Genomic DNA, 27,209 nt, shown 5'->3' with positions numbered 1-27,209 from the left:
AGATTCAGGGGGGGGGGGATAACAGACTGCCTCCATGTGACGCACCCTGGGTAATGCCAAATAATCTACAGCGAAGATGATGCCAAACTTCCCCTTTAAAGTTCCCGGCCAAAAAAAAGAGAAGAATTTATTTCATTCTACCAGACAAATAGAACGCTCACTTCAGATATGCCAACTCAATATTGAAGGCTTGACTAGAACAAAAAGCGAATTTCTTTCTAAAATGCTATCAATCCACTCAAATGGATATTCTAGCTATTCAAGAAATCCATACTGAAAATGCTGAACAATTGCAGTCTAGAGGAAAAATTCAAGGATTCAGATTAATTGTTTCAATTCAATCATCCTAAATATGGAACTACAACCTACATAAAAGAAGATATTGGGAGTTGTAAACTCATGATAACGAGTAACAACATATTCTCAGCAACTATCCAAATAGCTGATGAATCTATAAACCTCAGAATGCCACTTGGCCTGATTCTCCCCCCCCCCCCCCCCCTAACCAATCTACAATATCCATGTGTGATGTTGGGAGATATTAATAGCCATCACAATTTATGGGGTTAAATGATAGTAATGGTGAAATGGATGGAAGACCAGGACCTTAACTTAATATATATATACATACATATACATATATATATACACGATGCTAAAGATCTCTACCTTTTTTTCAGCTAGATGGCATAGAGGATATACTCCAGATCTTTGCTTTGTAACCGAGGATTATGACCCTTGGTTACAAAAGGCAAGGATGATGACCCTTGGTTACAAAAGGCAAGGATAATCATCAAAGTCTCAGCATAAATAAAAACGTCCTTGGGCCCTTCACACAAGTTATTGTTCCTCTGTATCGAGCCTTGATAAGACCCCATCTAGACTACTGTGCCCAGATATGGGCGCCAGGATTTCTTCTTGATGGGGAGGAGTTGGAGAGGATCCAGAGACGAGTGACCAAGATGATAGCAGGTCTGTGGAATGAACCTTATGAGAACAGGTTGAAGATTTGTGGGTTGCAAAAATTAGTCGACAGGCAGAAAAGGGGTGATATGATTGAGACATTCAAATTACTGAAGGGTTTCTATAAGATTAATCCAGAAGATATTTTTGAGAATAGGACTGGTGGTGGGAGGACTAGGGACCATACATGGAAGCTAGGCAAGAATGTGGTTAGGTTAGCAGGGTGTTAGAGCTAGGTTTTTTTTTTTACTTGGAGAGTGGTGAATGAGTGGAATAAGCTGCCAGAGTCTGTTGTGGGTGCTATGACTGTGAATGAGTTCAAGGCGAGGTATGATAGATACTGTGTGAATGTCGAATAGTTGTTCTTGACATGTTAGGGCCTCCCTCGATGAGTCTGTCGACTCCTTGGAGTTGCCCGGAATAATAATAACTAGTCAGCACAGACCAGTCTTATATTCTATGGGAATTCATAGAATTCCCATATATAGGACAGACAATTAGATTGTCTGTCCCAAGTCCTAGATGGAACTTCAATAAGGCAAACTGGAAGAACTTTGCTGAACAAGTAGATGTCACTATTAGGTGGATAAAACCTATACCTAGCAATAATGGCAGATTTATAGACATGATTAAAGGAGCTGAAAAGAAAACTATCCCTAGAGATTACACGAAATAATATATTCTGGGTTGGAATAGTGATAGCAACAACCTTGATCACGAATTTATAGAAAAAGAAGACCAGACAGTAGCTAAGGATCTCCTACACTCCTTGGATAATGCAAGGAGAAAGAAATTATTCTTACCAAGACCTCATGGAGTCAAAGACTGATCTGGGAGGTCCTTTTTTCACATACACAGCTCATCATACCGTGTCTCATACACACTCAATCTCTCTGCAGACACCACACTCTCAGCCAAGGCATTACAATCATTTACAACTCTGCACGAAAAAACTTGCCTCTCACTCCCCTACTCACACCCTCTTTATACAGTTTCCAGGGATGACCTCCGGTTCTCCCCTGATCTCCCACTATTTTTTGTAGAACTTCTCCAGCATTGATCCTATAACAACCCCTTACTAACTTATAGGTCTCTCTATCATATCTCCCCCTATTCCTCCTGTCCACCAGACTCTGCAAATTACATCTTCTCAATCTTCCCTCATACTTGATATTCCAAAGGCTAGAAACTACCTTAGTCTTAGCCTTTGGGCCCTGTCCAACATCTTTGTCCTTCTGAAAATCAGGTGACCAAATCTGGGCACAATAGTCCATGTGTGGCCTAATCAGAGCCGTATACAATGGAACAAGAATCTCCCTACTTCTACAAGTCAGTGTCCTCTGCATCATTCCCAGAATCCTTTGTATGGTCTTCACAATTTTAGCTATATGTCCCCTAAATTTCAGATCCTTATCCCCAGATCTCTTATTCCTCCACCTCCAACAATATATTCTCACCAAGCATAAATTCTGCATCCTATCTTTGTTTTTCCAAATTTTAAAACTTTAAATTTTGCAACACTGAACTCTCATCCCCATTTCCATGCCCAATCACTTGATTTATTCAAGTCTTCTTGTAAGGCCACAACATCTCTACGCTTCATGGTTCATCCTAACTTTGCATCATCTGCAAACAACAACCGAATATCTACATTCAAATCTTCACTAATATCATTAATATACAAGTTAAACAGTAATGGCCCTAAAACAGACCCCTGAGGCACTCCACTAGTGATTTTCCTTTTCCTAGATATTGCTCCCCCATACACAACTTGTTGATACCCATCAGATAGCCAGTCTCCAATCCAATGGACTAATCTAATATCCAACTCCCATCTGCTCTAGTTTGACTGTCAATTTATCATGAGGTAATCTATCAAAAGCCTTTGCAAAATCCAAGTATATTATTGTGTATCATCCTCCTCTGTCCAAGGAAGCAGTCACTTTATTGTAATAAGTAAGTAGATTACTAAAACATGACCTCCCTTTAGCAAATCCATGCTGTCCATCAAAGATAATGCCATTGTTATCAACCCAATTCTGGATCCTAGTTTTCACAAGCTTCTCCAACAACTTAAACAACACCTGACACACAGATAGGCCTATAGTTTGATGCTCGAGTTCGATCACCTCCTTTATGAAGTGGCACAATCTTGCCCTCCTTAGGAACTTGACCGAGTGCAAGACTCATTAAAAAAATATGTCAAGGCAGGTGTCAACTCCCTGGCACGTTCTTTCAGAATATGTGGTGATATATTATCAAGTCCCACAGCCTTATTAACATCTAGTTTACTCAACTCCCCATACACCTCTTGCTCACCTACAGTCAGTCTCTCCTCCCCATCATCAACTGCTCTCAATCTCTGCATGAAGTTACATTCACAAAATTGAAAGACCATTATGAACTGCTCATTAAGTATCTGCATCACACATTCTGCAACAGCTGTCTTTATACCATTTTCTTCAATCAATGTCAGCCTTCCATAATCATTCTTTCTTTTGCTGGCTACATATCGAAAGAACTCCTTAGGATTCTTTTTGGCTTCATTAGCTAACTGCTGTTCATACCTCACTTTAGCTACTCTCACCAACCAAGTCACCTTCCTTGCCTGGTCTTTGTAAACCTCATGGAATTGGTTATTTCCACTTCTCTTATGCTGCCTCCATAATACCCTTTTTCTCTGTATTGCATGTTTAATCTCTTTATTCATCCATCTCACACCTACCTTATGTAACCTTCTCACCCTTGAAATACATTTAGACATTGCATCTACTAGATAGTTTTTGAAAATCCCCCCAAGCTGCGTTGATCTCTTCTTCAGCTAACGCCTCATTCCATGCTATACCCGCAAGCTGTCTCCTGAGCTCTTCATAATCACCCCCCCCCACCCCCATTGTAGTTCCGCACATGTACCCTTTTCTCACAGAGGTCCTCACACTGCTGCCAACCACCCAGGTAATCACCTCATGGTCACTCTCACCAATTGGTGGATGATTTGTCACCTCATAATTATATCCTCCGAGATGACCAAATCCAAGACCCTCAATCCTCGCGTGCCCTATGTTACATATTCTGAGGTAGTTATCCCTCAAAAACTTACTCTTTTTCGTTACTTCCAGTTGCTATCTCATCATTCCAGTCTATATTGCCATAATTAAAATCACCCACAATGATCACCCTTTTGTTATTTGCTTGGCTAATTTGATCATACATTTCATTATCACCACCATCGTCATTACCTGGTTTATAACAACATCCAACCAAGTATTTGATTCCATTCATCTCTATCTCACATCATACTGCCTCAAAACCACTGGCACTATTTCCCCTCTTACATCTCTACTTTGTATGGAGATAACCCTTTTTCTATCATCAATAGCACCCCCCCTCCCTTTTTACCCCCCTCCCTTTTTACCCCCCTTCTATCCTCACGAAACACATCATACCCTTCCATCTCTATTCCTGTCAGGATGTTGTCCTCTTCCAACCATGTCTCACTTATTCCAACAATCTTTGGGTGAACAGACAATTAGTGCAACCATTTCATCTGCTTTGTTTCTTATACTTTTAGCATTTGTATACCAACACAGCAGCTCATTTCTGGATCTACAGCTAGTTCCACTAATACAACACTCATTCATCATGCTTGACTGGGGCCATTTCCCTTTCTGCTTATTCATTTTCGAACCCTCTTCAATTACAACTATTTCCTCTTTGATCCTAGGTCAACCCATTCCTATCTACACATTCTCTCACATCCTCTTGAGCATCCACCTTTCTCATGCTGTGTACCCCTGTCCACCCTGAGCCTCCGTTTCTCTTCCTCTTGCACACCCATTCTCTCATTTTCTATACTCATGCCACTCACTTCCCCATTCATAACCAACTCTTCGATCTCTCTTGTCTTACTCTCCTGCTCTTCCACATCACTTCCCACTTGATCTGATTCATTCTCTCTACCTTCAAAACAGCAGTCTCTCCAAGTGACTCACACCATAACCAATCAAATGCAGTCCATTGCTCCCATACAGTTCACTTCATCCTTTAAACTCATTCCACACATTAACAAACTATACTCCCCTCTCCTCACACATTTCAGCCAACATATCATTCATAATCCTTACTCTCCGCCTCATCTCACCACAGTCATACCTAGGCAACATGCTTACTACCTTCCTGTCACACTATTCTCTTTTGTCCATCTAAGCAGCCTCCTAATATCCATTCTGGCATGCTCTTTGTCCTCTGTCAAATCATTCATACCTATTAAAACCATCAACTCCTTTGCTTGCTCCCTCCTCATATCCATTGCCTTAATCACTCTACTCATTTTACCACCTGGAAAACATACCTTGTACATCCTATCATCCAGCACACCTTTAATAATGGAGTCGTCATACAATGCCACTCGCTCGTCTTTAGTTAACTCTTTCGTGTCATCACAATTTGTTTTAGTCATTTTTACTCTAATTTTCTTAATTTCATTCCGCACCATTTCATTTCTTGTCTCATCCAATCCAATTCAACTTCCAAATCTCGCGTCACTCTCTACCATTCAATCTTTCTAATTTTCTAACTCTCGACCTGGATTGCGACAGTTGAAAATATCGATTTTATACATTCAAGTCAATAAGCAGATAGTCCTTGTTGAAGAGGTTGGAAGAACCAGCATCCAAGAGACAGCAATCTATTGATATCAAAGAGAAGGCAAAACATACTTGCCACTTTTAAAACATCCTTATGATCGCCAGTCTGTAAAAGACAACACACAACTGTTGAAATTGAAGACATCCTTAAAACTAAACCTTACCCTTTCTGGTGACCAAAATCCGTGTGCAATTGTCCAGATATAACAAAAACTTTATATAGAGAATTCATTCACCATCAAACTGATCCTTTGATGTATTATATCTACTTTTTTTGCAGTGTGCACACCAACTCCCAGCCCATTATCACCCCAAATCCCTAACCTTAATATCCTGCAGTTCACTTCCATCAGCATATTAGCTTGTAGTCATTTCATCACAATGTGCATAACCTTACACTGTCTTAAATATTTTTCTTTTCAATATGATATTCATTTTTATTCTGAATAAAACTAGGCAATGATTACTTCCAATTTCAAATCTCCTGTACACTTGTATCCTGAACCAGTGTGAAGATGCAACTGTCAATGGTAATATAGTCGGTAAGACCTGCCTTCTTTGTAAATCTGTGCACATCTTTATGTTGACAGTGTTAATGATGATAGTCTGTATCCTGAACAGAAATCCAACAGGCATTTATCATTACTAGCTTTTCTCTTTTCTCCCAATTTTTCTGAAAATACTCCTATAACACTTCCAGATCTCCAACAAGGACCTGCTTTTCCATTTATATTAGCTACCTTATCTAAGGACTTGAAAAATTCCTCCTCTTCTTTCTTAGAGCTTTTTGGCACCACAGGCATAGAAGTTTCACCGACCAATTCTCCATTTTGAAACTTGCCCATGCAATTACTTGAAACTGCCAACCAAATCAAGAAGTTTTTCTTGTTTGATGTTAAATGCTACTGCTACTCCTTTTCTTTGATCACATTGCCTGAATATAACATTCAGTAGGATTTCACCTATCAGTCTTCAGATCCTACTAGATTTCTACATCACCTTTATTACACACTTACATTTACATCTCTTAACTATCACACTCCCTAGTTTTGTATCATCAACAAACACTAGATATTAATATCTGACCTCCACTGAGTGAGAGGACTCTCATCACAGGAGATCGTCCATACTCTCTCTTTTGCAAAAAGATCATTGCATCATGCCTTAACCCATTTAGTTTCCATAATTCTCATGGAAAGGCTTAGACATTGGTTATGTATTTTCACTGTATAATTTAAGGAAATTACAATGTACTAGGATATACATTAAAATAAATTTTAATATATTTCAATATTTTAGCCAAGCCTTACTCAGAGAACAAATTGCCACCACTCGCCGTTTCCTGAGTGAAGCTAACTCAGCTATACAGGCACTCAAAGATGACCTTTCAAGCACCTTAAGCCATGAAATTTGGTCTATTTTGTACGACATCTCGTGCACTGCAGCGGAGAATGAATTTAAAAAAGTATGAGATCAACACATCAAAAAATTTAAAAAAGGATGCGATCTCGAAACCGCAACTTCCTACCGAAACGGTAGTTAACCTGTCGTCACTTAGTGTGAAACCTGAAGCACTCAATGCCCTCACATGTGGCCACAACTTCACCATTGCACCCAGAAGAATACCTGCTGAGGATATCATGATACGGATTGAACACGGTATTAGACACCTTCCAAGCCACGTCGCCAATGATATTAGACTGGATGTAGCTTGTGTTCTGACCAAAGCTAAACCACCTAAAACCAACATGCCCAGTAAAGAAATTAAATGTCTATTAGAATTAAAGAATAACAAGAAAATAATAATCACCAAAGCTGACAAAGGGAATGCCACAGTATTGCTTAACCAAAAAGATTACACAGGTAAGCTGAAATCTCTATTGTTAGATTGGGCCAATTACCTCCCTATCGAGTACAATCTCACAAATTAGAAAACTCCACAGGCTCCTTAAGAAGGTCACTTCTTGGCCTGTGGAAATCACTAACAAATTAAAACTATATAACTCTATACCCCCCCCCCCCCCGTATTTATGGACTCCCAAAAATTCACAAGGAAAATGTGCCATTACGTCCCATAGTGGATGGCATTGATTCCCCCACATACAAACTAGCTAAACATTTGGCTAAAGCGCTCTCACACTATACTGGCAACACACCTTCATACATAAAAAAACTCAGCCCACTTCAAAGCCAGCATAGAAACCCTTACACTCAAACACACTGACATAATGGTCAGTTTTGTTGTCTCCTCCTTATTCACAAACGTCCCACTCAAAGAATCCTTAGAGCTAATCCAAGCTAAATTTTCTCCTGATATCACAGCCCTATTTCAGTTCACAATGAACTCAGGCTATTTTGCTTGGCAAGGAAAATTCTACAAACAAATAGAGGGGACAGCCATGGGTTCTCCACTCTCCCCACCCTTGGCCAACTTTTATATGGAGACTTTTGAAGAGAAAGCCTTAAACTCTGCCCCACAAAAACCAACCATTTGGCTTCGCTATGTAGATGATGTATTTTCTATTTGGCCACATGGCTCCGATGCACTCCTCTCCTTCTTAACACACTTAAACAACCAACACCCTAGAATCAAATTCACCCTGGAAGAGGAAAAAAACAACTGCATTCCTTTCTTAGACACACTAGTCACCTGCCAGCCTGAGGGAACCTTGGTTTTCTCAGTATATAGAAAGCATAGAAAACCCACCCATACAGGCAGATACATTCACCAACAATCCCCCTCCCCTCACAACAATATGGAGTCATTAAGACACTACACAACAGGGCTAAATTTATCTGCTCAAATGACAGTGCCCTAACCACAGAACTAAACCACATTCTCAATACTTTCTCAGCCAATGGCTACCCCCCTCAAAAAAATCCAAAAAATATTGAAACTAGTAAACCACAATCTCCCCCCCCCTCACAACAAGGATTGCTCTAAATCCATCACCATACCCTACATCCGAGGCACCTCGGAAAAAAATCACAAAAATCCTTAAAAAACATAACTTCTTGTTAGAAATCAAAAAAAAATTGGAATCCCTTATCTGCTCTACAAAAGACCAACCTCCCCCCCCCCTAGACCTACCTGGTGTATACCAGGTCCCTTGCAGCTGTAAGCTGTCCTACTTTGGCCAAAACAGGCAGGACAGCAAATATCAGAATTTCAGAACACAAGGAGTACATCAGTTTTCACCAATACAGTCACTCTGGTCTTGCTGACCATGCTCTGGATACCTGCCATAGAATATGTTGGAAGAAAGCCATGATAATACACCGTAGCAAATACAGATATGGAAGGCTTTTCATGGAATCAACTTCAGCCCTAAGAAACGATCCTAACCTCAACAAATTTGGCTGCCTGAGACTTCCTTAAATTTGGGAAACCTACATCAGAAGACCTTCAGCCCAATCGCCCAAGAATACCAACATAGCCCACTAGAGGGCACCATCAGGACTTTAGGAGAAATAATAGCTTTTTACTTCTTCCTCACTTACTGTTTTGTTGTGCCTGCATGCACGTGTCTTGTACTTAAGTTCTTGAAAATGGCAACGTGACGTTGCTGAAATATTGAAATATATTAAAATTTATTTTAATGTATATCCTAGTACGTTGTAATTTCCTTAAATTATACAGTGAAAATTAGTTTCCATAATCACCACACTTTCATCAGGCAATGAATTATACTCACCAGTCACCCTCCATTCATGATTCCACATTTTGGGGTTTGAATAGCATCTTCCTATATTAAACTGCATTACTTGACATCTACCACTGTTCTATTAAAGCAGTGCCCATGTTGCTTCATGGTAACGTAGATAATATGAAATCAGCAGAAACAATGCTGTTTATAGGTTCAGTTCTCATCAACTACTAGACACTTTCATTAAGCTTTTTTTCAACACTTTCTTGAGTTAGATGATCTTTGATGCAAGGTGAATAGGGTTTTCCCCTCCTAGAAATTCTGAAAGAAAAAAAATAACTCTGCAACTAAGAAGAAAACATAACATGCTGCTTCAGCAGTGGTGTAGCTAGAGCTTTTGCCGCTTGGGGAAGTCCCTAAGTTTGCCACCCCTCTCAATACATGCCAAAAATACTACAAGTCAAAACAACGTATAGGGAAATAAATTAAAACGCTGTTTATTTTTGAAGTAAAACTTTAATTTCAACATTCTAAAACGTTATATTTCCTACTTTTCTGTTGGCGAAGTCTATTTCATAGTAATGTAGGCAATTCTTAATCAATTTTATTTAGAAAAACTCCTCACAACTAGCAACACTTACAGCAATTGTGAGAAAAATTTGCAGTAGTATTACAATATTTGGAAATGAGTTTGAGACTGCATTTTAGAATTAACGGCAAAAGTTCAAAACGGTTCAAAGTGCCGCCCGGGACGGACCACTCCCTCTGCCCCTCCCCTAGCTATGTCTCTGTGCTTCAGACAATACCAGTTAGGATTAAGAATGCAAACTAGTAGTTTGCTATAATTTTGTTGGTAGAAACTAGCTTTACTACTGATGACTGAGGGTGGAGACCAACTGCCTATCAAATATCTGAAAGTTAGAATTAAAAGCAGTTTTGTCTATTCTGTGGGAAATTAAAATTCTGTAATGCCTCTATTACCTCATGTAATTTTTTTATGAAAAAATTACTTCAGACATCCAGAATATCCTCATTTTCAATTATTGCCATCTTCAAGATTTCCTCTGTGGTCTGTATTAATGGCAAATGTGCAGTTGACAAAAATACGAGAAAAGTTTTGAACATTTGTAATATACTGAATAATAGAATTATTTATTGCTACATAATTCCATTAACATCATAATAATATTTAATATGTTAAGCTAAAAATGTTCTTAAGTGCCTTGATAGTAGCATGGTATTTAATGATTAGTTATGGTTTATTACTCTAATAAACAAATAAAAACTATACAAGAGCAAGTAATCACTATAGTTTACCTGTAACCGTCTGGAAGAGCCAGTAAGTTATAGTTGGTTGGAAGTCTGAACTAGAAAGATAAATACAGGAATATAATACAATAACATTAGTTAACTAGTGACTACTGTAGTTAATACTGATTTTATGAAATAAATGAGTTAAGACACAGAACCAGTTTTTTTAGTTTAAGCTTTATATATGTATACAAATTAGCAATTTCTTTTTGACTTCATAAAGTTTTTTCCTTTACTGATTAATAATGTTCAGTGCCTTCAGAATTCATCTAACATATATACAAAAGAATACCTGACAATATGGCTGCAATCAAGACCAGCATTATACACAGGCAGATGAAGCTCTAGCTGGGGTGCACCCAAAAATGTAGGGACAATTTAAGGGCCTCAAACAATGAGGTGGGACCCCACCCACCCACCAAAGTGTAAGTATGGCCCTGGCTGCAATAAGACTTAAATACAGTCAACTCCAACAGAGAAAATAACCATTACACAAGCTCACTTGCTATGATAAACTACAAAAAATATCTGCGTGAAAGCTCCATAGTTACACCTGCTATTCTAACATTAACTAAAGGAAGCCATACCTGGTGCTTATGAGTTATCTATAGCAAGTCTGGCCAGCCTCGATGGCCGAGTGGTTAGCGTATCCACTCTCCAGCCAAAGGGCTGTGGGGTTCGAATCCCACCGTGGGCATGGATGTTGGCGATTGTCTGTGGAAATAGTGGTGGTCAGCAGTAGGTGGTGTTGGTGCAGTGGCAGTTAGTTGACGGATTGAGTGGGGAGACAGTTGTAAACAGGTGCCCTCCCTCGATTAGTCTTTGGACTCCCTGGAGGTGTCAAATAATAATAAAGTCAATAAGTTCCTCCCCCCCCCCTCATTAAATCAATCCTACACACAAAAGGATGCAAAAATTAATACAACAATGTTATCTCTGGACAGATTCCTTCTTTCCTCTTACCTGTTTGCTCATTATGTTTTTTGAATAATAGAAGATTATTGTTATTATTGAACCCTCCATGGAGTCAGCCGACTCAACGTGGGAGATTCATTCAACTGACATGTTTATTATACTGAATCTCAAAATTCTTAATACTCCTTGCATTAGCAACACGTTCTGGTTATGCATTCCATTCACTGACAATTCTTCATCTAAAAAAAAAAAAATTGTTCCTCACATCCCTCTTCACCACACTCATGATTTCCAGGGATGGGCCCCTGGTTCTTTGCCTCTCGCCTTCAACTTTTTATAATCCCATCTGGATTAATCCAATAAAATCCTCTCACTAACTTAAATGTCTATCATATCACCTCTTTTCCTCCTGTCTGGCAAACTCTGTAATCCACATTTCTTCAGCCTCTTTCCATAGCCCTGATATTGTCTTAGTCACTCATATCTGGACACTCTCCAATGTTTCCACATTGTGCTAAAAACCAGGTGGCCAAGTCCAACTGTGGCCTGACCAGTGCTTTCATACAGTGATGCAACCACTTGCTTATCCCTACATGTTAGAGTACTTTCACTACAATGTGCAGTATTTGCAACATTTACAATATACCCTCTAAACTTTAGTCTAGTCTACTGTTAACCATCACTCCCAAGTCTCATTCACTTCCTGCAGTATGGCACCTCAATATAATCCACAGCCTTATATTTCTGCACTCATAAATGCAACACTTCTAGAATGATTAGCACTATAGATATGCCTAATTTTACAAATCTTAATATTAAAAAAAAGTTGTGGTTGTCTCAGACGTTTCAAGAATAGTTCTCTGAATTAATAATTAGAGGTGTAGCTGCAACTACCATTTTTTATTAAAAATGCAGTTATACTAAATGAATATGTAAGTTTCTGTGGTTTAGCAGTTGGTTCCATTAAAATTCAAACAACAATTTGTCGGAAATGCAATTCATCGAAAAAACAATTCACTGAAAATTTTAACTAAAATTTCATTAAATTGATCCTGCTAAAGTGGAATTGCTAATATCATTTCGAAACTTTTTTGAAATGTTATGATAAAAGTGATCCATTTAGAAGAAAAACTGAACCATGCAGATAGCAAGAAGCTGTCTGCATGGTTCAGTTTTTGTAGCGGAATTAGAAGTTGTCAGTACTTCTTTTACCGACAACTTCTACTAATTCCACAAAGTCAGAGAATTATTGTAATACATAATTTGGACACATTATTTCTTTGCTGCCCCAAATATAGATGAACTGAAAACTGGGACGGTTCAACATTTTCTTGTAAAATTTCAAATAGCGAATCTGAGTAAAATTCATCCCATAATAATTGCTGTATTGAAGTCGCACATTACTACTAGTAACAATAATAATGGAGCCTGTGTCTGGGCTTTTCTTCCCAGAAACAAGCAAATTAGTCCCATGAACACACATGAAACAGTTATCGGACAAGAAATAGTCTTTCTTCTCCGATAACTCCATAGCCAGCATTCCAAAATCCTGATGTTGTCTTAGTCACTCATCTCTGGATCCTCCTCTCCAATGTCTCCACATCACACTTAAAACCAGGTGACCAGATTTGATAATAAGAAACCATACTGTTCTATAATTATTTCCTATTAAAGTAGAATTGCTATCTCACTCTGCATGGTTCAGTTTTTGTTCTAAATGGATCACTTTTATCATAAAATTTTCAGTGAATTGTTTTTTTCTGAGTTGCATTTTCGATGAATTGTCTTTCGATTAACTGTTTTTCTATGAACTCTCCGGATACCTTAGTAGTTCTGCAGCAAGGTATTGAGACCTCATGTTTTTAGGTAAATAAAGAGTTTAATAAAATGAATATAACCATACAAGTTTTTTTGTATGTCACTAAAGGTACTAGCAAAAGTTATATACACTAAATGACTAGAAACAATTAACTACATTAAGAACAAAGAGGTTGTTACATTTTGTGGATAGGATACATAAAACAAAGTAAGATTACTTACTCAAAGTGAACCTCCTTTGTAAGGCATTTTAGGTGTTCTACTGGCTGCGTAGACAGATGATAGAAATTGATGCAGTGGCCTATGACATGGATTACTGAAAAAAAAAATGCGAGTTAGCTAGTTGTGGATTTAGATCAAAGCAAAACTGGTATTTCAAAATTCATACTACTTTACATGTAACTATTTCCTATGTTATCTCAGCTATGTAACCTATTAAGCTGACAAGGAAATGAAGGAGTTGTTAAAAAGGAGCTAAGGTGGTAAGCCATGACCAGATCCATGAAGATTTTTGTGGCTCACCATCTAAACATTCTAACATTTGAAAACTTTTTTTTAGCATAAAAGCTTTTTAATTTTATCAAGAGATATACACAACATTTCTGCTGCAGGGAGTACTTTTTTTTTAGTGTTACTAACTTATGTTAATGATATTGTGTAAGATTTAATACAGAATATGCAGTAGTTCCGGTAATGCTGAACTAGGCAGAATAAAGTGATGCATTGTTATAGCTCTCCAGGTTATCTATGGGGAATATGAATACTGTTTCAGTTACCACTTCAATGTTATCAACTGGATGTCTGAGTTCCCAACACTCATTACAGAAGGTCAACTAACCATTATTCACATGATGTTTATCATCTCTATTTAAATTCATTCAATGACAATGAAAACATTTCCAGCAAACCATTCCACTCTTAATTATTATTATTGCATCCTCCATGGAGTCGACAGACTCATCATGGGAGGTTCATTCAACTGAAAACATATTTATCATATAGAATTTTAAAATCCTTAACACTCCTTGCATTAACAACACATTCTGGTGATGCATTCCATTCACTGACAATTCTTTATCTAAAAAATTACTTCTCACCCCTCTTCACCACACTCTTACATGATTTCCATGGATGGCCTTTGATACTTCCCTGCTTGCCTTCTCCTCTTTTTATAATTCCCTCTGGATTAATCCAATAAAATCCTCTCACTAACTTAAATGTCTATATCATATCAACTCTTTTCCTTCTGTCCACAAACTTTGCAATCCACATCTCTTCAGCCCCTCTCCATAGCCAGCATTCCAAATCCTGATATTGTCTTAGTCACTCATCTCTGGACCCTCTCCAATGTCTCCACATCACACTTAAAACCAGGTGACCAGATTTGAGATATTCCAAGTGTGGTCTGACCAGATGTTAGAGTACTTCTTGTTATAGCAGTACGATGATGTGCAGCGTTTGCAACACTAGCAATATGCCTTCTAAACTTCAGTCTACTGAAGTTTACCATCACCCCCAAATCTCTAATCAAAATTTAGTCCCATTATTTTCACTCAAATTCAGAAGGCAATTTCACATTCTAAATTCCCCATGTTTATAGAATAAATATCCCCTCTCTTCCACTCACATGAAGCCTTAAGCAGATTTGATGCCATCTTCGTCACTAGCCTCTGGATTGTCTCACCCCCCCCCCCACCATTCCCAAGAACATGTGATCAAATTTGATCACAACATTAACTACAGTCATATCAAAACCTTATAAAGAGAATTTCCATTTCTGACTTTTCTCAATCTTTCAACATCCGAGTAATATTATTATTCAGGCCTCCAAGGAGTCTAAAGACTCATCGAGGGAGGTCCTTTCTAAGACATAAAGTCTGTCAAGACTCATCGAGGGGAGGTCCCCCCCTGAGAAACACAAAGTTTATCATACCACTCCTTAAACCCACTGACCGTTCTCGCTCCCACCACTCCATCAGGCAATGCATTCCACGGCTCAACCACCCTCCACAGAAAGAAACCACTCCTTACCCTCTTGCTCACAGTTTCCTTTCGTAACTTCCAGGGATGGCCTCTTGTCATCACTCCTTCCCGCTGATCAACCAAGCGAAAGAACTTCCCAGTGTCAACCCTGTAACCACCTCTCAACAGTTTTAAAAGTCTCAATCATATCATATGTTTCATTATTTTGCACACTGCCATGTCTCCTAACTTCAGCTACTCATTTACCTTCCCTCCCAAAATCTCTAAGCTCAGTTTCCTATAATGCAATCCTATCAATACCCTACACAACTTGCAAATTGTACAAATTAACATTTTATCAAATTCAATTTAGAAAAATGACCTTTTGTCCACAATGTTAGTTGATTCAAATCCTACAGGAATTACTATATTATAATCTTGGTGAGGGTTTATGCTCCATTCATACAGAAGGGATTATTCACAGATTGGAGGGACAGTGAGAAGTCATTGTCATTCCTGAAGTTATAAGGAGGGATGAACATAAAGAAGCTGGTTCTTTGCTCAGTATTTAACAAGTCACTAGAACACAGAGAGAGAGAGAGAGAGAGAAAAAAAAAATTTCAATACAAAATGTCTTGCGACCTCCATAGGAGATATCATTAATATAGATGATAAAGATGGTAATTATGCTAGGACTTTAAAGGGGGGGGGGAGACTTAAATGTTCTATACCAGCTAATGTCAACTGCACCCATGAAAGACCAGAAACTTATAGTAAATGCCTAATGTTAGAGGGTTGAGGATTAAATATGAAAGTTGCTCCAAAAACCAAACATGGACTTATTTCAAATTACTTTAGTCCAATAACAAAACAGGATTGTGATTTCATGAAGATATTCACAAACATTCATGCACAATGAGATTTCAATATCCACAGCCTATAACTTGGAGAACAGAAACACTATCCATTCAACCAACAAACTTGCTAAGTTGTAAGTTCAATGTTGCAAAATTGAAGTTATTGCACTTTGAGCAGGTATTATATCATACACACTATAGAAGTGGAGACGAAACAAAGACCATAATGGACAAGGAATTTCAGGAAGACCACTGCAATAACAACAAGCACACTGACAAGCAGGTAATTAATCTTTTGTAGTTATGCAAACTATCTCATATCTACTTATATCCATCCAGATAACTGAGAATAGACAGAATAAATATGATTACATTTCTCTACAGGTTGATGAAAGGATTAGTGTACAGAATTTTCATAAAATCGTATGAGGAGATGGAAGTTACAGAATAAGACTAACACTGGAGACTTCCAACAAGTATGTGATCAAGAGGTGATGGTTGAATCAATACACCAACAGTAATCATTTACTCACCAAACTCTAAGCATATCTGGAAAGGATGAAACAAATTTATGTTCAATAAATTTAAGGAGACACTTAATAGGCATAGCAAATTGGACAGTTACAACAATAATTCTTGCAAGTTACATAGAGCACTAACAATAATGTCAGTTTCAAAAATGCAGTAAATCAAATTTTTAAATAAAAGAGCATAATATGATTGACAGGATTTGCTTACAAGTAAAAAATAGAGCTGTGAGAGCAACAACCTTGTGAAACTGCACGTGGGAATCCAAAGGAACATATTGGTGAATAGGTAATTCACGTAGTTTGGTAATGAGGTTCCTGCACATAGTCAACAGCAACAAGGAATAACAGAAGGATAGAGAAGCTGCTGATCCTCTGGTAATAGCAATTCCAAGTCCCATAATATGCCGTAAATCCATATGTTCTGCGAAATAGCAATAGACTACAAAGAGAAGATTTTAAATTTTATAAAATCAGTATTAATGCTATTTTAAAAGATAAAGCAAGGCAATTGACAGAAATGTAATCTTCATACACTGCTGATGATCTTATATTACTTACACATAAATCTCTCCAAGAAGAGTACTATGGTAATCACAAAAAACACAAACAAATAAAAAATATGTTGACGATATTCTTCCAAAAATGTGGCTGCATGATTCCACTTCCTTGTGAACCAGTTTTGAGGTTCTTCAGCAGGCCTGTTAATTTGAAAACTAGTCATTCTGAAAAAAATAAGATTAAAACATTTCAGAATATCAGAAAAACAAAAATTGTATACATACACATACTAAAAATTTTTTTAAATTAGCTATAAAGTTACTGTTAATATATTATATTTAATTATATTCTTGTTTTAATCTTTTATCCCAGTGTAAGCAAACTAAATTTGCATAAGAACTATCTTTGCACCTAATCTGCTTGTACATAGAGGCTGTTGACTTCGCATCAGTTCCTCAGTATCAACATAATGTAAAAACATTATGGGAAGGGCCACTACCTAAATTTCTACCATAATTACTTCAATGCTGAAGTAATTTTCTCTACACAAATAAAGAAATAGTTTATCATATTATAAAATACTCAAGATCAGAGATAGTTGTAGAAAGTTTTGCTGCCGATTCATTATTTTGCACACTTTGCCATGTCCCCTAAACTTCAACTACTCATTTAACTTCACCCCTAAATCTCTAGGCTCAGTTTCCTGCAGTGCAATCTTACAATAGTATATTTTTCAGAAATCAATACAATACACAACTTTCAGTCTCCCCTCTCAAAGTGTACAAATTAACATTTTGTCAACTTTCAGCAACTATTTTTACAGTGCAGTTTTAGTGTTGGGTACATGTCTAAGTTACTGTGATTAGTGAATAAATTGCAGACAACCACATTGAAAATACTCAGAAATAGCAACTAGCCTAGTTGACTGAGTAGTTAGTGTATTTGCTCTCCAACTAACAAGCCTGTGGATTCAGTGTGTGTTTACTTCTCCAACCAACAAACCACCAGTTTTAACTGTTCTCTGTAAAACTCCTGCAGCATTGATCCTATAACAGCCCCCCTTACTAACTTGTAGGTCTCTATCATATCTCCCCCTATTCCTCCTGTCCACCAGACTCTGCAAATTACATCTTCTCAATCTTTCCTCATACTCGACATTCCAGAGGTCAGAAACTACCTTAGTCGGTCTCCTTTGAACCCTTTCCAACATCTCTTCATCCTTCTGAAAACCCAGTGACCAAATCTGGGCACAATAGTCCATGTGTGGTCTAATCAAAGCCTTATACAACGGAACAAGAATCTCCCTACTTCTACATGTCAGTGTCATCTGCATCATTCCCAGAAGCCTTTGTGTTGTCTTCACAATTTTGGTGATGTGTCCCCTAAATTTTAGATTCTTATCCACTATCACCCCCCAGATCTCTTATTTCCTCACCTCCAACAATATATTCTCACCAAGTATACATTCATCAAATCTTTGTTTTCCAAATTTTAAAACCTTACATTTTGCAATATTGAATTCACATCCCCATTTCTGTGCCCAATCACTCAATCTATTCAAGTCTTCCTGTAAGGCCACAACATCTTCACTACACTTCATAGTTCATCCCAACTTTGCATCATCTGCAAACAACTGAATATCTCCATCCAAATCTTCACCTATATCATTAATATACAAGTTAAACAGTAATGGACCTAAAACAGACCCCTGAGTCACTCCACTAGTGACTTTCCTTTTCCTAGATATCGCTCCCCCCACATACACAACTTGTTGATACCTATCAGATAGCCAGCCTCCAATCCAATGCACCAATTTAATATCCAACCCAATCTGCTCTAGGTTGACTGTCAACCTATCATGAGGTACTCTATCAAAAGCCTTTGTGAAATCCAAGGCTATTACTTTGTATCCTTTTCCTCTGTCCAAGGAAGCAGTCACTTTATTGTAATAAGTAAGTAGATTACTAAAACATGACCTCCCTTTAGCAAATCCATGCTGTCCATCAAAGATAATACCATTGTTATCAACCCAACTCTGGATCATAGTTCTCACAAGCTTCTCCAACAACTTAAACAATGCCTGACACACAGATAGGCCTATAGTTTGATGCTTGAGTTCGATCACCTCCTTTATGAAGTGGCACAAACTTGCCCTCCTTAGGAACTTGACCGAGTGCAAGACTCATTAAAAAAAAATATGTCAAGACAAATGTCAACTCCCTGGCACGTTCTTTCAGAATATGTGGTGATATATTATCAAGTCCCACAGCCTTATTAACATCTAGTTTACTCAACTCCCCATACACCTCTTGCTCACCTACAGTCAGTCTCTCCTCTCCATCATCAACTGCTCTCAATCCCTCCATGAAGTCACATTCGCAAGATTGAAAGATCTTTATAAACTGCTCATTAAGTATCTCCACCACACATTCTGAATCAGCTGTCTTTATACCATTTTCTCCAATCAATATCATCCTTCCATAAGTATTCTTTCTTTTGCTGGCTACATATCGAAAGAACTCCTTAGGATTCTTTTTGGCTTCATTAGCAAACCTGCTGTTCATACCTCTCTTTAGCTACCCTCACCAACCAAGTCACCTTCCTTGCATTGTCTTTGTAGACCTCATGGAATTGGTCATTTCCACTTCTCTTATGCTGCCTCCACAATGCCCTTTTTCTCTGTATTGCATGCTTAATCTCTTTATTCATCCATCTCACACCCACCTTATTTAAACTTCTCACCCTTGAAATACATTTAGACATTGCATCTACTAAACAGTTTTTGAAAATCCCCAAGCTGCATTGATCTCTTTTCCAGCTAACTCCTTATTCCACGTTACCCCCGCAAGCTGTCTCCTTAGCTCTTCATAATCACCCCTCTTGTAGTTCCACATATACCCTTTTCTCACAGAGGTCCTCACACTGCTGGCAACCACCCAGGTAATCACCTCATGGTCACGCTCACCAATTGATGGATGATTTGACACCTCATTTATAATTACATCTTCTGATGAGATGACCAAATCCAAGACCCTCTGTTACATACTGTCTGAGGTAGTTATCCCTCAAAAACTCATTTTCTTTACTTCTAGTTGCAATCTCTTCATTCCAGTCTATATTGCCATAATTAAAATCACCCATAATGATCACCCTTTTCTTATTTACTTGGCTAATTTGATTGTACATGTCATTATCATCACCATCCACATTACCTGATCTATAAAACATCCCACCAAGTTTTTGATTCCATTCACCTCTATCTCACACCATACTGCCTCAAAACCACTAGCATATTTCCCTCTTGCATCTCTACTTAATACTTTATCATCAATAGCACTCCCCCCTCCCTTTTTATCCCTTCTGTCCTCACAAAACACATCATACCCTTCCATCTCTATTCCTGTCAGGATGTCATCCTCATCCAACCATGTCTCACTTATTCTGACAATCTTTGGGTGAACAGCAATTAGTGCAACCATTTCATCTGCCTTGTTTCTTATACTTCTAGCATTTGTATACAAATACAACAGCTCATTTCTGGATCTACAGCTAGTTCCACTGATACCACTCACTCAATGTGATCTCTCCATGCTCGACTGGGGCCATTTCCCTTTCTGCTTCTTCATTTTAAAACCCTTTTCAATTCCAACCGTTTCCTCTTGATCCCTGGTCATCCCATTCCTTTCTACACATGCTCACCTCCTCTTGGAGCATCCACCTTTCTCATGCTGTATACCCTTGTCCACCCTGAGCCTCCCCATATCCCTGCTCCTCTTGCACACCCATTCTCTACACATGAAATCTGTAAGAAGGCACTGTGTAAGCCACACAAGATGAATGTTGATAATAATCAGTTGCATTGAGAGCACAAAGAGCAGGTTAGGAAGGTAACTTGGTTGGTAGAAGCAGCAAAAGTTCAATATGAGAAGTTAGCCAATTAAGCTAAGAAAAATCCTAGGGGAGCACTTTTGATGTGTCAAGTATAAGGAAAAAGGACTATAGAAGGATGATGCTAGTTGATGAAACAGGCAGATTGGTATCCAATATAAAGAATATAGATGAATTATTCAATGATCAGTTTATCAGTGTATTTCATCCTAGTGATGGCAACATCAGGAGAAGCTGGAGTGTAGAAGGTATGGCAAAGGAGGGACTGATAGTGAATGAGGTGGGAGTATGAGGAATTTAAGTAAACTGAATATAAAGGCAAAAGGGATTTGACAGTATATCACATCTTGAGAGAATGCTCTATGGAATTAAATAGTTGTTATATCACATCTTGAGGGAATGCTCTATGGAATTAAATAGTTGTGCGAAAGGTGACATTAACATGAATGTTGCAACAGAGCAAGTCCCAAAGGAATGGAAAATGAAAAAATTGTTCCACTTTATAAAAGGGGTGGGGGATAAAACTAAGGCTACAAATTTTAGGCCAATATGAGGGGAGTTATTATGGTATTAGAGAAGTTGAGGACTTGGATTCATTAGCAGGTTGATAACAATTCTTTATGATGGGCAATATGAGTTTGTTAAGGGGGAGTCATGTTTCAGCAGTCTGCTTATGTTTTACAACAGGTGACAAATTCACTCGATAAAGGAGATGCATATATAGTAGGCTGACCATATTTCCTTGAGACAAAAATGGGAATGAGGTTATGTAATATTCTATATTCATGAAAAAGACTATATAAAAAGTTTTATTACATAAACATATTGAGCTTAGCATTATTCTTCAGTGACAGAACCCATACCAAAATTTATTTAGACAGAGGGGGACTGTATTTCACCATGATCGTACCATGAATATTTCTCCGATAAAGTGATTTTATGCAGCAAATTTTGGTCTTTCAACACCTTATCATAAAACTTCTCACACAATTTTGTCTTACAACTAACATAGCCCTCATTGTCAACACTTAATCTAGATTTCTCCTTTGATCACATACTTGAGAATATTTTCACAAGAGAAAATATTCTCTCAACAGGTGCTGTACTTCCTGGAAGATAAAGAATAAATTCTCAATATTACAAAAGTCTTGAAAGTCTAGGCATTTTTTTGCTGATTTCAGAAAAAATCTGTACCTACCCATCTATCAGATACAGAAATGTTTTCTTTCTTCTATATATTCAACTGCCTCAATTATGAGGGTCCACTGATCAAATACACAAGTTTCTTCTGTTTCTGTGCACGTGACGAGTTCCTCATTCAGGCTGTCCTGTGTTTCTTTCCATTCAGGTGTCTTCCTTAGTAGCACCCACTTGGAACTTCTCAGTATTTCCTTAACTGCACTTCTACTTGACACATTCTAAGCTGGTTTCATAGAAATTCTCAACTACCTCAAAAAACTTAGCCTTATTAATTTCTCCTGAATCTACTAACATTTTCAGTTGTTTTTTTGACATCAGTAGTTACAAACAGTTCACTTTTTCTGAACTAAATTGTTTACAAGATTTTCAGTGCTCATGGCTACTTCTGTAGCCGAAATATCTTTTTCAATTAAGCTAATGTATGTTTGGAATGCAGACATTTGATCTCTTGCAAAGAACAACCACAATTTCAAACAGGAATCTTCAAACAATTTGTGACATAACAGGGCATTTTTTTCTTAAGAAAGAAAATAAGAACTTAGCCCATCAAAACATAATTAAAATTCTGTCAATTGATGGACCCAAGGAAAAAAAAATCTTTACATTTCCATGCTCTAACAATTCAGCATAATTGTTTCCTGCAAAGTCACAAAAGTTTTTCAGTTCTTCAACTCTGACTATGTATATATTGAAGTATTTGTATATTTCACTGCAAAACATTCAGTATCAATTGGTAAACAGTCGACAGCACACTGATACTGATAATCTGCCTCTTCAATTCAGTTAAGTTTTTGCCACAGATTATTTTTGCCAAATCTTTTGCAACCACCAAAATTAGTGTTCGTGTTATCTGCACACAAAGCAACTTTTGTTTTGTAAGGCCAATTTGTCTCTTACTTCCTTCAACATAGCACACTATAGGTCAAATGTTTCAACAGGTAAGGAAAGTCTATAATTTTATCTTGAACACCACAATTTGGCAAAGTGTCACACAACAATTGGAAAAAGTTTGATGATGTCTTTTTTTTTGTTTGATGCATCTAAACTGACTGATGTTTTTTTGTTTTATTCAAATCCTCTATTACTTTGCCCAATATGTATGGTGATGAAATGTTAATTATTGCTCTGAGTTGGTATGTACTGAAGAAAATTTTGGTTCATAAATTTTATTTATCAATGTCAACAAGCAGTCATTTGCGCAAAAACTTTGGCCGTGACAAACAGGTAGGGACCAAGTATGATAAGCAACAAGAGCTTCACTTGTTGCAATTTTATTGCTTTCACTATCATGTCTCACCATAAACGAGCTGATGATTTTAACTGAAGTCAGAGTCTTTTCAACATCCTTATGTTTCTGGCTATGTAGATGTTAGTTGATGTTGCTTTTGCCTCAATTAGCAATCGAAAAATGGACATTACAGTGTTGGCATACTTCTTTGTTCCATCAATACGCAGCTTGTCTACTTTAATAAATTTGAATTCTTTCTGGAGATCATCATTAAAACTGCAGTTTTGCCTCTTCGGCATTGCAAGGATAGACTTAAATCTTTAAAAAATATGAGATTTAAACCACCAGCATTGAATAACAAATGCCACAGGTCGGCATACAGGCAAAACAAAAACTAATGCTACAGCAGAACAGACGGTGCATCTGAGACATGCAAGTATTGCCAACATGTATTTTTTTATTTTCTGTTAATCAATCACTGTAGATAGATATTTAGTATCGAACAATGCGACTCCATGGTTATACAAATTACCATGGAGTCGCATTGTTCTCTATCCATGATATTGATATACGATCATAGGTTATGAATAATAATTTATGATTGACCAATATTAAAGTATATTTATAGTTTTTATTAAAAATGGGACAAAATTGACATTTTTATTAAAATGATGGGATGGGCAGGAAATATGAAAAAATGGTAGTCCTGTCCAAAAATGGTACATGTGGTCAGCCTAATATACAGTGATGTATTTGGATTTCTTAAAGGCCTTTGATTGACTGCCACATGAAAAGCTAGTAGCTAAATTGAAACAGACAGGATTACTTAACAGACTAGTAAGTTGGATAGCTGATTGGCTGTCGGACAGGTATCAACATGTTGTATATAGAGGAGTGGTATCCCAAAAAAAAGGGGATGGTCAATAGTATAGTGCCACAGGGATCTGTTTAGGGACCATTATTGTTTAACTGGTATGCTAATAACACTGGAACCGGCTTAATAGGAGATGCAAAGTTGGAAAGGACCATCAGAAGTAGAGCAGATGTGGCCTTGCAAGAGGATCTGAATAGACTGTGAGCAGGAAAATGAATGGAACTATCAATTTAATGCTGCAAAGTGCAAGGTCTTGAAATGTGGTAGACAAGGTTGGGATGCAGGGTATACAACTGATGGAGAAATTTTAAGGGAGGTGAAGAGATGAGAGATCTTGGAGTGATGGTGGACAGACTTTGTTTAGGGGTCACATTGCTACAATTGTCAGAACATGCCAATGAATTATGACAATAATGAGGACATTGACATATGAGAAGCAGAGGTTATGGTTCCCTTGTATAAGACTTTAATCAGGCCACATGTGGACTACTTGTGCACAGATTTAATCACCTGCTTTACAGTGGGATGAGAATGTATTGGAGAAGGTGAAAATTATCTTATAATTTTCCAAGTATAAGATAATTTTCTTGGCTATGCTTTGAATATATATATATGTGCGTGTGTGTGTGCGTGTGTGTGTGTGTGTTTACAAATACACTTAAATGTGCATTCTTATTATAACCATACATCATAAGACATGCACATTTTTAAGCAATCCACTTGAGAAAGATTACACACAAATATTTGTATACAGGGTGATCAAAATTAAAGTATCCCTGTTTAAGACCTTGCGGAATGCCACCCATTGATCCAAATGCTGCGAGACTTTACAGGAATACATTGTGCATCATGCAGAAGTGATATCTCGGGAGAAAAAAAAGTTCCAAAATTCATCACTAGGGACACAGGATGGTATACCGAATGTAGTAATTTTTTGGTGTGTGTGTGTGAGAGTAAGAAGGAGGAAGCAACACAAACATAACACATTCTTATTCACTTCATATCCATTCACAGGGCCGTACTGTTCAATATGCTACCCTTCCTGGTATGCCACAAACTGCATCCTTCTCACAGTGAGCTCAATGGTAGAATGCAGCTGATCAAGACTGATGTTGCATACATGCTGTATTATGCTGTGGATAATAATGCAGCATGTGTATTATGCAGCCTGGCAAATTATCAGGATGATCCTGATGAACCCTGTCTTTGAGCCAGAAGTCACAGGATCAAATGAAGTGAATGACATAGCCATGCAGTGGAAATGTACAGCTGATCACTCTGGCTTCCATGAAATGTTCTTGAAGAACCTCCTCTATGGATCGACCAATGTGTGGAGAGGCTCCAACCTGCATGAAAATGACTGAATCCATGCACAGGTGATACTGTAGCTGTGACAACAAAATTGTTTTATATCATATCTCTTAGCATAACTAAGCAGGCCACAAGACCCGCTGGCAAATGTCCTCAAAGAACAATGGTCCAGTGATAAAACTGTCAACTACACTATACAGTAACTTTGGATGAGTGCAAAGGAATTTGTTGGAGTGCATAAGGGTTTTATGTAGCTCATACCTGGCAATTGTGCATATTCACAGCTCCGTTCAGGTGAAAGTGAACCTCATCTCCCCCACAAAATCACCCGTGTCCATGCAGCATCCGCTCCACTCATGCAAAGAATGTTAAAGTGAATGTTCAATCGACCTTCAAAGTTCTGTGGGTGCAACTCCTGTATCAAATATCTTGAATGGGTAGAAATGCAGAATCTTCTGTAGAATTTTCCAAACTGTTGCATAAGGCACATGAATGTGTCTTGAAACAGCATTTTCTGCAAGAACCTAAGTTGTTATTCATGGCCTGCTCTGCAACAGCAGTAGCAGCTTCAGTTGTTGTAAAGCGATTGGTTTGCAACCTCTGCAAGGGTCTAACTCCCAACAATTCTGTTTCTTCAAAATGACTAATCATTCATCACTGAGCTGGGATTGGCTACCAATGAACTAGGTACTGCTTGGTATTCCATTCACACCTTATCAGGGCCATAGTTATGCATAGGCCCATGAAGCTTTAGCTGGAGGGCCCAAAAAGTCAGGGCCAATGTAAGGACTCAAAAACAATGAGGAAGGGGGCCTCCAAAGCACCTCAGGCCCTATCAGCCTAGGAAAAAGTTTAAGTACAGCCCTACTTATCATTATATCATTTTGAGGAATTTCCCTTGTAACTTATATATTGTTTTTTTTCTTGTTTACAAAACTGAAATACAGACCCTTTTTATATTCCATGATTTCTCAACTATCCATCTTAAAGTGAAAGCTTGACAACCTCTCTTGCCAGGACTGAATAGTGTGTGCATCTCCTGTTCATGTTTTCTTTCAGTTTTTTTCTTAGTCTTCAAATAGGCTTGTATAAATTTTACCTAGAACACTCAGTATAGAAATCCTTAGAATTTTCACATTTAGTTTTATTTTCTTTTTTATGAATGGGTATAATGAGAGCTCTACTCTAATGAACTGGAATTCTACTTTCACCACATGCCTTCTGAATTATATAGTGCAACCGCTATAAGGTTTGTCCTTTACTTCCATATTTGAACATTCTTATTTACTCCAGCCATTTTTTGCATTTCGAGTATCTGATGGCTTTTTGCATCCAAGTGCCGATCACATATTCCTAGTTGCATTCCTTGAATATTTTCTACTGTGTTCTGTCACTATCCATTAAATGATAGCGGCATCATCTGATGCCTCTTTACATAAGCATTTCAGTTCTAATTTGTAGGATAAGAACTGTGCATTATAATATAATAAATGAGGTGTAATAAACATGGTCCTTATATTGGCATGCAACTTCTCTGTAATACTGATCCAAGCACAACCTT

At 37.7% G+C, this 27,209-nt stretch overlaps 1 protein-coding gene across 1 annotated transcript in view; it reads right to left on the bottom strand.

The window, feature by feature from the left end:
• LOC150105514 (dual oxidase-like) overlaps positions 1 to 27,209 on the bottom strand; it is a 198,691-nt gene that overhangs the window by 45,499 nt on the left and 125,983 nt on the right. Inside the window, exons 21-24 of the mRNA XM_090394863.1 lie at positions 17,208 to 17,371; positions 16,858 to 17,088; positions 13,523 to 13,616; positions 10,574 to 10,623 (exon numbers count right to left, since the gene is read on the bottom strand). Coding sequence (XP_090250989.1) covers positions 10,574 to 10,623; positions 13,523 to 13,616; positions 16,858 to 17,088; positions 17,208 to 17,371 — 539 coding nt within the window. The remainder of the gene's footprint in view (positions 1 to 10,573; positions 10,624 to 13,522; positions 13,617 to 16,857; positions 17,089 to 17,207; positions 17,372 to 27,209) is intronic.

This window comes from Typopeltis vanoorti, chromosome 6 (assembly GCF_054136105.1).
Source record: "Typopeltis vanoorti isolate ZY-2024b chromosome 6, IOZ_Tvanoo_1.0, whole genome shotgun sequence".
NCBI classification, from domain to species: Eukaryota; Metazoa; Arthropoda; class Arachnida; order Uropygi; family Thelyphonidae; genus Typopeltis; species Typopeltis vanoorti.
The sequence above is the reverse complement of the archived record's forward strand: the minus strand, read 5'-3'. Positions and strand labels throughout refer to the sequence as shown.